We start from the raw sequence: 13502 nt of genomic DNA, 5'->3' as shown, positions 1-13502 counted from the left end.
GTCACTGAACAAGTTTGTTTGCAAAAGGATAACAGTAATTTCCCTTACCATAAGTGCAGCATTTTCATGTGACACTTGGGTTCTCTCCGATAGGTCACTAATCCATTTGCTTTCCCAAGGGATTCCTTTTTCTCTTTCTTCACCATGAAATAAAGTGATGTGGTTTGAAGCATTCACTATATCCCGACTTCCTTGGTTTGAAATACTTTCTCCTTGTCGGTGAAGCAGTGCAGCAGGATCCAAACAACTTCTTTCCATTTGAAGTGTGTGAATTTCAGAGGTGTGCCGCTCTTTAGGATGTAACGAATTTAAAGTGTCTTTTGATGTCTTGATCCGATTGGCTTCAACTCTGGATTTACCTTCAGCTGGTTTCTTTCTCACCTTTGCAAACTGTTGTGAGTTTTTCCGAGAGGAGTATTTGTCTGCAACTCGTTTGCTTGCTGTCTCCAAAGAACCGCTCAAGTCACAAGAGGAAGACTTCATCGCTGAAATCCCATTTTCTATACCTTGCGAACCGACAACAGAAACGTCCACAGCAGAGTGATTGCTGCTACTGTTTTCTTCCTCCATTCTAGGACAATCATTTTCAATTGCCATGAGAGTTGCAGACAGCTTGTACTTCTCTTTGTCTTTCATACTGGAAGTTTTACTTTGCTGTTGCCCAACAGTGAGAGTCATTTCTGCTTGCAAGGTTGATGAACTGTATGCAGTGAGGTCGCTCCTGACAGCTACTTCTTTGGATTTTGACTGATGACCACAGAAGCCAATGGTGGCTTCCATAGGCACAGTGTTATCTGACACTTGAAACAGGCGAGGCATTTCACTAAGGAAGTAAGCACACCCATCACAATCACTCCCCGGTATTAACTCATCTTCCTCATCATCGCTTTCCAACAGGAATTTCAGCTTGCTTTCCCAGTTCTTGTACGTCTCCTCTGTCATCACGTCAGAACATTCAAAGTACTCGATGGAATCATCATCAGAAGACTCATCAACTGTAATAAAGTTTCTCTCCAAGCAGAGCACAATGTTATTGCTGGCATTTTTAGAGGAATCCCCTAAAAAGCAGATCTGATCTCCTAGAGGGACACTTGTTTGGTTCCCAGACAGTGTGCTGTTTTTCAGAGGTTTACTAAAGCTACCCTCTTCATGTGTCTTGGCATATTCAGTTGTCTGACAAGCAGCTAAGACTTCAGCATTAAGGCAGCAGCTGTCTGTGTGATCAGTGATTTGACTTGCTGGTTGGAAATCCACATCATCTAGCTCGCCTTCAGTAGAGTCCCTAGATGCTTTAGTGCTCTCATAAATAAAGAGTTCAGGCATATGATTGGACATGCCCCTAATGCTGTGATAATAGTCCTTTAGATTGGATGCATTTTTAACTTTCATTTCGTCTCCTGAACTATGATTTTCCAATGGAGGACAAGTTTCACATTCCACTGTATGGAAAAACGTTTCTCCCATTTGCTCTATAGATAAATCGCTAAATTCTGGTGCTGGAGGTTCTGGTGAACCTAAATAGAAGCAGCATTCATGGAGCGAATACTGTTTTTCTGCTAAAGCTTCTTTATTTTCCATATCATCATCTGAAAACTTCTGCTGACATACTGTAACTTCATTTCCTCTGCATGTTTCAATATTCTCTTCAGGACTACAAAGTATATTTTGATATGCTTCAGATAGGTCATCAGAAGTCACTTTAAGAAAAGCTGAAGACTGAGCGGTTCCAAAACAGTTCTTAGCCACAATTTTGTAAACTCCAGCTTGTTGCTCTGTGCACCTGTGAATTTTAAAACACAAATATTAAATTTTAATATACAATGTCGGTATTAAATGCTTAAACTTTATTTTTTAAAAAAGATGAAATATCCTCAATGAAGAGGTATTCTTGATCTCAAAATGACAAAATGTTGGTCACTTAACAGGGGAAAAAACCCCACACTATAATGTTCAAGATAACTGGGGTCAAAGAGTGATGTAGTGTGAGGCAGCCACAGGGCGGTTGCCTTGGGTGCAAAATTGTTAGGGGCACAAAATTTCAACACCCAGGGCTGCCTTTTGTGAGGGAGATGGGGCAGTGATGGATTTCCCACTCTCCTCGTGGCCCATCCTGATTGCTTTGTTTGTTATTATGTTATGGTGTGTGTGTGTGTGTGTGTGTGTGTGTGTGTGTGTTTATATATTGCAAACTGCCCTGTGATCCTCGGATGAAGGGTTGTATATAAATGTACAGGTAATAAATAATAATAACAATAATCTCTATTTGAGGTGCTTTACATGAACATGCATGCTCTACCGCAGTAGGTGTACATTTGCAGCCTTTGATTCATTTCTGAACATAGTCGAGAAATCAAGAAATGCTGAGGAAACAAATTACCTAAAGAGATGTAAAACCTGAGTCAGGTTATCCTCCAGTATTTCACAGCTAGAAATGTTCTTCTGTTGACTGATATCTTGCCCGTTCTTATACCAAGTTACCTCTGGTTTGGGGCTGCCTTGAAACACATGGAGGAGAAAACTGTTATTTCACAGTTCACACTGATAAGCAAATGTTTCTGAACGTAAGGAGCTTATGGACTAAATAAGCAGGAGCAACATCTTACATTTGAGCAACTGCATGACGAGAAAACTTTGGGGACGAATCTGTTGCTTGGTATGAGTTATGGACAGACAAGCATTGACCTAAAAAGTCTAACATATTACTATTATTATTATTATTATCATCATCATCATCATCATCATCATCATCACTACCCCAACCATCTGTCTGAGTTTACCCAGCCACCAAAGTATTATCATATACAGTTGTCATATGTTCTTTTTCAGGGGTAAAATTTCTGCCAGGGTAGATTTTTTAAATTTGCCAAAATGTCTCTGGCTATACTTTCTGGGTGAGACATAGACATAACTGGTGGTTGAAGACTTGCTTTCCTCTTCTCTTCTCCTGCCTACCCCCCAACAATATCTCACAGCTTCTATAGCCTACATATACAGTAGTAGGGGGTATTTAAAATGAGAGTCATCATAGCATCCTTTCTTTTGCTCTTCAAAATATAGCAACCCTAACATTAAAAAATAACAAGTATTGCCACCTGTGGCTATTAAATTTTTATGTAGAACCATGTCACTATTGTGTCATCTGCTGGATCTGAACTATGGTTTTAGGCTCCATACAGATATTGGAAACATAAGAGGTTTATTAAACTGGATTACGTACAATTTTGCAGTTAAGCTCTAAATACAGGCCTGCAACAGGGTTTCTTCAAGTGACAAGAGGGAGAAAAGATTCTAGAGCAGGCACCCCCAAACTTTGGCCCTCCAGATGTCTTGGACTACAGTTCCCATCATCCCTGACCACTGGTCCTCTTAGCTAGGGATCATGGGAGTTGTAGGCCAAAACATCTGGAGGGCCGCAGTTTTGGGGTGCCTGTTCTAGAGGCTGGGTTGTACTTAAAGAGACCAGTGCACTGCTAATTTACTGTGCCTCAAGAAACACAATTACAACTTTATGTAAAAAGCTCTCCAGCTTGTTTGAATTTGATTACTGAGCCATTTCCCAAGGCCATTTTGATACAATGAATTTGTGATTCTTCTGAAAAGTGGCCCTTTCTTTTAATAATATACAACTCTTCTGAATTACAATTTCAACTAATACATGTATTTCAGTATCAGTCAGGGGTGCTTACCAGATATCTTGCAGGAGAACATGGTATCTCCATTTTCTGGCACCGACACAGATGACAAAGTTGATAAAAAATAAGGAGCACTCTTATTAACAGATGATTCTGAGCCTGACATCATACTTCGCCCCACTGATCTGAAAGAAAAATAAAAGCCTAAGAAGCACTATGTCTCTCTTTTAAGTGCTAGCTACTGCAATGAAGCGTTTTATCTTCTGTGGCAGGACATGAAATAAAGTGAAAGTGGCAAGCAATTTAGGGCAAAAATCTTGTTTGGCTTCAACTGCCTGAGCTGCTAGGAGCAATGACTCACTGCTCAGTGACTGATATTCTTTTAGTCTCCATTTTTCAGTTGGGACAAATGATAACACAAAAACTTAGATTACAGGTGGTTTGTTGCACAGACTATCCCCTTTATCATTTAGCATAGGCTTCCTCAAACTTGGCCCTCCATACGGTATGTTTTTGACCTACAACTCCCATGATCCCTAGCTAGCAGGACCAGTGGTCAGGGATGATGGGAATTGTAGTTACAAAACATCTGGAGGGCCAAGGTTGAGGAAGCCTGATCTAGCAGATCTAACGAAAATTCATTTGGTTCCCCCATTTCTCTGGAATGTAATGGTAAGCATTCATAACACCCAACATTCCACAGTCATGTACACCTCTATACTTGCAAAACAGGAGTGTCAAGCCTAATGAGCACAGCACTAATCTGTGTCAGGTCTTGCCCTCATGAAGCAGTTGCCAAGATTAAAGGCTCCCCACAGTCACCTATGTCTGCTCCTCTCCAGGGGTTTTTTCCTCCAAGCAATCAGAGACTGCACCTGCATGTCTGACTTTGCTTCTCCCACTTCATGCCTCTCCTAGTTCTGGGAGACTAGGCGGGAGGGGAGCTTGTCACGGCACACCTGTGCCTCTTCACAAGCCTCATTCATTTCTGCTTTGGGGAGAAGCATTCCTTCAGATAACCATGCAAGGCTTTGTACTTCCAAGATTAACAACTTGAATTCAGAGCCAGTGCAGATTATAAGAAGCAAGTGTTATATGGTCCCCTAGGAACAGACTCATCAAGACTCTGGTAGGTGCAATTAACATGGATATTTAGTAGTCAACAATTTAGTAGTCCAGTGGCCCCAAGATGACAGCTCTAACATACGGCTGGATTGAACACACAGTTTAAATACCGGTAGATCACAGAATCACAGAATTGGAAGGGACCACGAGGGCCATCTAGTCCAACCCTTTTGCACAGCATGTGACTTGAACCCACAATCTTGAGTGAAGAGTTGCATGCTCTACCATCTGAGCTATCCTCAGGTTTTTGAGATAGATAGATAGATCTCTATCTAAATAATTTTCACCCCACTTTTCAGCTGAAAAGACTGATAGAGCAACTTACAATACTAAACCATTTTGTATAAAGAAACCTTGATTTAAGTGTTGCAGAAAGTGCCTGGGGAATAGAGAAAAATCTCAGCAATAGTAAACAAGTATCTCCTATTTGTGTTCAGGCGCTGATTAGTCCATTTTATGGTAGAGACCTATAATAAGACTTATTATGCAAATTAACAGCAAGACTGACAGTGACAGACAAACCCCTATTATTTTTAACCAAGCGATAACTCTCCTAATAAATTAACGTTTGCTTCAGGGTAATTTTCCTAGACAAGAATGAACAAACAGGTAAATTAAGTGTATATGTGTAATTATTCTACTTTGCATGGAGATGTTTTTATACTTGATTGCCAAAGACTGAGAGCTGTTTCCCTCGCCTTTTCCCTCTGCGGAAAACAAAAGGCAATCAAAGCAGCTACTTGAACTTAAATTGCTACTGTCATTTTCTTCTTAGAGGCCTTTTTGGTTGTTATCTGATCTTTTAACATATCACACAACCTCTCAAAATACTAACAAGTGGGGTAGAGCAGTGAGAAAGAGGCAGATGCTTTTATGCAAGGTCTGTAACGGCTACCGTAATTTGAATTTATTAAGGCCTGCAAGAAATGCAGGCATGGCCTCATCACCTAAGCGAGTAATTTCCTGAAGATAAGGAAATGCATTGGTAGAATGAAGATGATCAGCAATCAACTCAACTTAGATTTTGCAGGTTAAAATAAGTAGGGGGGGGGGAGGTAATGCAGAATAAGGATATCATAAAGGAGCAAACTATACACATGTATGCATAATGAAACCCCAACTTTAAAAATGAAAGCAGCTGCAATTTTGAGTTGAGAGGGAGATGGAAGAAATGAACCACTCTCAAAGAGAACAAAGGCGGATACAGGTTTGCATGAAATCTGCACATACTAATTTAGACATAATTACTATAATTATTTCTAAATTACTAATAATTCAAAATGTCATTATTTCTAAATTACTAGTAACTGTAATTTTTAATAGAAATATGGTACATCTCACTTTAGTGAGGAAGAATTTGCCCAGGTGACCTTTGTGCCTGCTTACTCTGCTCTCTAGGCCTGGCAGTAACTACTGATGGGCAACTTCAAGGCTCCTGCTGCACTCCTTCCTTTTGGGTAGGGCTGGGCGATATCAGCTTTTCAACACTGCAGTGTATTGCCAGCCAAACATTGCAGTTTGGAGATATACTGCGATGTTGAAAAAAACAAGATGCATTAGCCTCTGCCCGCGAGACACCAGGTGAAACTGACCCAGCTCTCCCCTCAAGAGGTGAGACGGTTTCACCCAGGCACTCACGGGCTAGGATGATGCAGCTTGTTCACGACGCTCAGCCGGGGATCGGGAAGGTACACCCTCCCCAACTGAGACAGCCCTGCTGTTCTCGCTGCCCACGCGTGCGGCAGGAGCACAGGGGCTGCTTTGCGCCACTCAGCTGGGGGGAGTGAATGTTCCCCCTCCCCACCTGAGACAGCCCCGGTGCTCTCCCCACTTGCACGCAAGCGGACGGAGCAATGGGGCTCCTTTAACAGCTTGCTGTGGGGAACAGCAACCTGAGCAGCTTCACGGAGCCCCCACCCTGCTGTCGGTTTGCAGGAACCAGTGCCGGGCCGGGGTTCATTTAATTGCTTGACTGAGGCGAGGGCAGATGGACAGTCCTCACCGAGCCGTTTAAAGATGCAGAGGGAGGGAAAAGCTGTATTGGCGCCTCACTGGTGTAGCTCGTTTCTCTCTCTACGGTGCATGAGCGCAGAGTGGGATGGCGGTTTCACTCAGTGATATATCGCTGGTGAAACTGCTCCTGCTCCTGCTCCTGGAGGAAGGAACTCTTTGACTCCCTCCAGCGGACGCTGCTAGCAGAGGGACTCAGGAGCAGTGACGGTTTCACCAGTGATATATCGCTGAGTGAAACCGACATCACGGTCTGCTCCTCATACTGGTCCTGGATGATATATTTATATATTGCCCAGGCCTACTTTTGGGTCTTTATCTTTATATGAGATTTGGCCTGGTAAGCCCATCGAAAAGAGGGGTGTCCTCTGACAGAGGACTATCCTCTGTAATGAAGGTTACATGGATGTCCTATAGGAAGGAGAGTTTCCGTTCAGCCCTTTTCATTGCCACCCCTTTCTGTTCAAAATGGTTCCCCCCCCCTCTCTGTTCCCTCCCATGCCCCAGGATTCCAAATGCATCACTACCCTAAAAACATGTTTTAGGAATCCGGGAAGGAAGAGCACCTGTGCAGTGACAATTTGAGCAAAAGGGGCAGCTATGATATGGTTACACATGCACACATATGTGCTATTCTGCTCTGAAGAGTAGCTTTCCAAGACTGTTGTGTGTTTTTTAACTCTCCACTCAGGGCTCTGCTTCATACCTTTAGTTTCTATGTAATGTATAGTTTCCTTTGTGGTTTGCAGTTTTACAATTATGCATATTTTTTTAGTATGGGGATAGATAATATTTAAGAAATCCATGGAGATGGAGCAGTATGGTTTGTGCATTCATGCACCACAATAAGAATACCCACATCTGACAGAATTTTGCAGTCTGGGAACATTCTAGTCTGGGAGCAATGAAGGAACTGGCACGCACAGTTGCAAATAAAATAGCAATCTCTTGTGGTGGTGCTTCGTGCAATGGGAGAATGGCTAGCGTCACATTTAAGAAGGGAAACGACAACAGTAACCCAGGCAACCATAACCCTCAGTAGAAGGGCACAGGGTCTGTAGTGATATGGCTATGGAGGAGCTTTAATCCATGCAGGTGGTGCAGAGGAAGCAAAGCTCACATGGATTCTAGAGCCTGGGAAATGAAGAGAAAAGGCACCATGCACATTTGTCCCGGTTTGTGCCACCTGCTGTTTTAATCAAGCTCTGGCAGCTGCACCCAATCATTCAAACTTCCTTTTACATACACCATTCATGCTGGTGAAGGGTGTTTTGTACATATTATTGCTTCCCGTTGAGGTGAGCTTAGAAGAGAGCAGCCTGGCCCAAAGGCTGAGAAAAGCAAGCATGGTAGAAGGGAAAGTAATACAAAATCCGGGAGAAATAAGGAAGAATTTTCAAAGATTTTATAAACAATTATATAAAAAAGGAAAAGAGGATACGATAAATATAGAAAATTTTCTGGAAACGAATAAACTGCAGAAAATTCAGAGAAAGCCAGAGAGTGGGATGGGGGGGGGAGTCGAAGCTCAGTTTGAGCAATGTTTTTGGTGATGAGATTAATCAATGGATTGTGATTATGGTAAAAATGTAAACTCAATAAAAAATATTAATTAAAAAAGAGAGAAAAGCAAGCATGTGTTGCTTGTTCTCCCTTTGATTGTACAGAAGCAGCAATTTGTATTATTCATATTGTTCATGTTGCTTTCCTTAAGTGCTCAGAGTGCCCTACTTTACAGAGGGCAGTTCATTATTAGAAGGGTTCTCAGAGGGCATTCCTTCCAATCTGAAGGACTGTTTGGTCCAAGTCCAATTTCATGGTAACGAAACAGGAGGGGGGAAAGCAGAGGTATTACAGGTGTACCTGCACAGCAAACCAAGTAAGCACACAGATAGCATCTAGTCATACATTTCCCCACTCTGGTAAGATGTTTCGTATTTCTATTAAAATATAATATCCTGCTCTGGACAGGATTAATTTCCCTTGGAAGGAGTGGATCCACAGTTTGCGGTGACTTGGAAACTTCAATCGGTCCAAAATGCAGCACTTCAGTCGCTGGGTGGAGTACCCTTCAGATCTCATATAGTCAGCTTTGAAACAGTTGAACAGGATGCCAATTCATTTCCAGGCCCCATTCAAGATGCTCACATTAGTGCTTAAAACCCTAAACAACCCTTTCAATACCTGAAAGATTGCCTCCTTCCTTACAGAGCCTCTCAGGTGCTAAGACTGACCACTGCCCTCAGATGTTTGGTGGGTGGTGGCCCAGAAAAGGGCATTCACTGTGGCAGCACCTAAGCCAGGCATCCCCAAACTGCGGCCCTCCAGATGTTTTGGCCTACAGCTCCCATGATCCCTAGCTACGGTAACAGGACCAGTGGTCGGGGAAGATGGGAATTGTAGTCCAAAACATCTGGAGGGCCGAAGTTTGGGGATGCCTGACCTAAGCTGTTGGACTCGCTTCCCACCAAAGTGCATCTGGCACCTTCATCATACAGGTTTTGGAGAATGCTGAAAACACACCCGTTCACCCTGGCTTTTGACACTTGAGAAGCATATTTTTAGGATCTACCTTATTTTACTGATTTTATATTGTTTTAAACTGTTTTTAATATTGCATGATACTGTGTTTCGATATTAAAGTTGTGTTTTAATAGTCATAAACCACCCTGGGACGTTGGGGTGAAGGGCAGGTTAAAAAATGTAATAACCATCACCACCTTGGGTGGGGATAGGTAATGTATTCCAACCCTCTGTTTCATGCAGGAATCTTGCAATTGCAGCATCCCTGACAGGTGGCTGGCCAGCCTCTGCCTAAGTACCTCCCGCAAAGGAAAGCCCACTACCTTCCAAGACAATCTATTCCACTGGATCAGCAAGGCCTGGGTTCAAATCTTTGTTCAGCCATGAAGCTCACTGGGTGATTTTAAGCCACTCACTTCTCTCGGCCTCCCTTATTTCATAGAGATGGTGTGAGGACAAGATGGAAGAAACTCATATATGCCATTATGAACATAGAAAAAGGATGGGGAAAATATAAATATTTTCCATACATATATTACCTAAGAGCATATAATATATATATATACTGGGAAACAGGTTTTGAAACTACAATTTTTCCTCTGGTTTAAGACCAATAGTGGCTAACGATATGGTGCGGTTGGGCTGAGCTGCTTGACATCAGCCTTCTTGACATCACATGCTGCCGCTGCTGCTTACTGAGAGGTAGAAGGGGAGGGGCAAGGCAGTGGCCACTTAGTGTGGTGCAGTGGCAGATGCAGTGGCAGAAGCAGCAGATTGGCTCTGCCACTACACCTGTACCAAGTTCTTGCTGTAGCAATACAGCATTGGGAAGACAAGTCAGCAATGCAGACCCACTGGTTGCTACTGCTTAGGACTAATTCTGAAAACTATTTGAGCCAAACTAGGTGAGATACAGGAAACTCAGGAGCAATCTCCTGATAGTTTTTAACTGAAATGAAGCTGCAGTGGGATATGAATTTAATTGTAATAGTGGGAGGCAGAGGTGCTTCCCCATGGACCATTTCTCCAATCAAAATCGAATCATAGAATCATAGAGTTGGAAGAGACCGCAAGGGCCATCCAACCCCCTGCCAAGCAGGAAACACCATCAAAGCATTCTTGACATATGCCTGTCAAGCCTCTGCTTAAAGACCTCCAAAGGAGGAGACTCCACCACACTCATTGGTAGCAAATTCCACTGCCGAACAGCTCTTACTGTCAGGAAGTTCTTCCTAATGTTTAGGTGGAATCTTCTTTCTTGAAGTTTGAATCCATTGCTCCGTGTCCGCTTCTCTGGAGCAGCAGAAAACAATCTTTCTCCCTCCTCCATATGACATCCTTTTATATATTTGAACATGGCTATCATATCACCCCTTAACCTTCTCTTCTCCAGGCTAAACATACCCAGCTCCCTAAGCCGTTCCTCATAAGGCATCGTTTCCAGGCCTTTGACCATTTTGGTTGCCCTCTTCTGGACACGTTCCAGCTTGTCAGTATCCTTCTTGAACTGTGGTGCCCAGAACTGGACACAGTACTCCAGGTGAGGTCTGACCAGAGCAGAATACAGTGGTACTATTACTTCCCTAGATCTAGATGCTATACTCCTATTGATGCCAGCAGTGGTTTTTCTCATTGCAGGGGAAAACATACAAGGATCATACTCAGAGCTCATTGCAACCAAATTTCAGTAAATAAATAAAGAAGTTGGAAAACTGCTCTCTCTCACTTTCTCCTTGTTTAATCTAGTTTGGTCTTCGCTCTGGACAGAAATGAGACATTTAAGTCAATGGTATTTGCAAAAAGTCTAGTTTAGGTTTAATGTATTTCTCCTAACCTTCTTGATCGGTGGTAATAATTGTTGATTAATTTAGACAGGAAAAGCATTGCCTATGCAGATTTTAGTTTAAAGAGGAGCTAATGCAATCTAGTAAATCACAGACACATGCTGATCTTGCTTCCATCTATTTTTAAATGTTCATCACGTAACTGTATCCGACGTATTCAACATGTGCAGTTTCTTTGGTCTGCATTTTGGGTATGTAGTGTACACATTCTATATATTAGCCACACACACTCACATCAACAACTATCTATGATAATTCATTAGATATTTCATATAATGAAGTAGACATACTGTAAACTATTTTTCCAATATGATTACAAACATCCATAACTACGGAGATAGTAGGCATTCTTTATGCACAGACCAGGTTTGTCAATTTTATTTCAGTGTTTATCTCCTAAAGATATTAATCGGCACTTAATTTGAATAAAAAGGCATGGGACATTATTTGAGGACACCCCCAAGTGCTGCAAACGACAACTATGACAGGTCAGTAAAGCCTTGCAAGGTACTGTATATTCCTGCGTATAAGACTACTTTTTAACACAGGAAAATCTTCTTAAAAGTCGGGAAGTCATCTTATACGCCGGGTCATATTTCTTATACTGCGAGTATATCCCAAACTCTATATTTTAACTGGAAAAGTTGGGGGTCGTCTTATACGCCCAGTTGTCTTATACGCCGGAATATACGGTAAATAATTCACCAAAAGTAATATAATGAACAGCAATGCTGGTTAAACATGTGGTTTACGGAATATGAAAACAAAATAAATACTGTGTGTAGCTATTTACACATCCTAAGAAAACGGAGAATGCAGATACTTTACAACAAGGCTATAAACTCTCCGCCAGCTGAAACAGCAAATGTGCATACTTACATCGTAAGGCTCTCCTCGGAAGGGCTTGTGTGACATAGAAAGACGGGTAACTTGTTTCCCTCTGCTGTGGTGATATCCCAAGACAAAACCAAGTTGTACGGTAAGTAATTCCCACTTGTGACAAGCAAGGCTGAAAATATCAGTGTTGTTTTGCTGGGTCTGATCATATCACAGCGATCTGTTAAGGGTGGGTTATTTCATCACAAGGCAGCAGGTGATTCTTCCCAGGAAGATCTTGGCGGGAGACTCTGGGCCTCGAGCTTTAGATCACATCTTCCCCCGTCAGGAATCAGGATACATAAAAAAGAACCCCTGTGCTTTTTAATGGAAAGATAACAAGGCATTAATATTATTACGTTTTTAAGTTCGGTTCCTCAGTTTTAGTTCATAGGCATGTTCTTAGTTACACATCTGCTTTCTCAAGTAGAAATTAAAAGCCATTAATCCCCTCAACATCTCTAGTTGCCTGGGAAAGATTCAACAAGAGGGTTTGTGTGTTTTTTAAATAGAGACAGGTGGGAATAAATGGGAAATCCTATTAACTCAGGAAATTAACGAGACTTAACTGTCACCAGCGGAAGAAAGTGCGCTTTTATGGAAATCGGTGTTAGTTCCTGGAGGGTAAAATGGGCACTGAAGACGACATTATATAAGTCAGGAGAATTTAGGCAAAAAAAGAATGAGCATATAATGGCACACCTAAAATGAGACCATCAGAAATGTTTTGAATTCTCTCACGTGTGTATGAATTAGAGATGCATTTGTGTTTGTCTGTGTGAGGTTGAGTGTGCGCAAAAGAGTGTTTGACAGCCACCTTCTGTGAATTCTGCCATCAGCATCAACTGCACATAGACACTCCATGGTAAGTTTGAGGTTGACTGTATTCTCCTTAATGTTGCTCTATGTCATGTCCCCATGGCAGCCATGCTGTGCTATGTGAACCGCCCTGAGATCTTTTGATGAAGGGCGGTGTCAGAGGGTCATCGTGGCTACTCTAGAGTCTAGAGCTACCCCTCGAGTCCAATTTGTCTTTAAAGACTTTGATTGTGCAAGATATTGACAGTGCAGAGACAGCTTAAAACATGGCCTCTCATTCCGAATCAGAATCTGGCAATGGCGTACGTCTGTTCTTACGGCAGCAAAGTAGTTGGGGCACCCCAAAACACCTCCCCCTTGACCTGCGTCACGGTGCTCTCCTTAACTCTTGCGCCGGAAGGAGCGATGCCCTCTCAGTCTCCTCCCTGAGTGGGCGGTGGCAGGGCTCTCCAGCATCCCTGAGCTCCTGCCTGCATCTCTCCGCCCCCAAGCTTTCCCATTGTTCCTCACGCTGATTTCTCTTTCCCTTCCCCTCTGGCTGCTTCAGACCCACTGCTGCTCCCTGTGGGGAGTCACCCTTACAGGCGGTATATAAATTTAATAAATAAAGTTTTAAAATGCCCTACATGGCATCAATTTTGTTACTGGTGACCATAGCACTTTCTCAAAATTC

The 13502-nt window shown here is 42.5% G+C and overlaps 1 protein-coding gene across 5 annotated transcripts in view; it reads right to left on the bottom strand.

The window, feature by feature from the left end:
* ALPK2 (alpha kinase 2) overlaps positions 1-12258 on the bottom strand; it is a 71181-nt gene extending 58923 nt beyond the window's left edge. The window contains exons 1-4 of one of the 5 annotated variants that reach the window (XR_015946064.1): positions 12014-12258; positions 3687-3817; positions 2378-2495; positions 49-1780 (exon numbers count right to left, since the gene is read on the bottom strand). Coding sequence is in view for 3 of the 5 variants with exons in the window: in XM_035100545.3 (XP_034956436.3) it covers positions 49-1780; positions 2378-2495; positions 3687-3817; positions 12014-12180 (2148 nt within the window). In the remaining 2 variants the exon portion in view is untranslated. The remainder of the gene's footprint in view (positions 1-48; positions 1781-2377; positions 2496-3686; positions 3818-12013) is intronic. The other 4 variants (XR_015946063.1, XM_035100545.3, XM_035100543.3 and 1 more) reach the window with 4 other exon arrangements.
* Positions 12259-13502: the final 1244 nt, after the last annotated feature.

Source organism: Zootoca vivipara, chromosome 10, assembly GCF_965207765.1.
Source record: "Zootoca vivipara chromosome 10, rZooViv2.hap1.1, whole genome shotgun sequence".
NCBI lineage: Eukaryota > Metazoa > Chordata > Lepidosauria > Squamata > Lacertidae > Zootoca > Zootoca vivipara.
The sequence above is the reverse complement of the archived record's forward strand: the minus strand, read 5'-3'. Positions and strand labels throughout refer to the sequence as shown.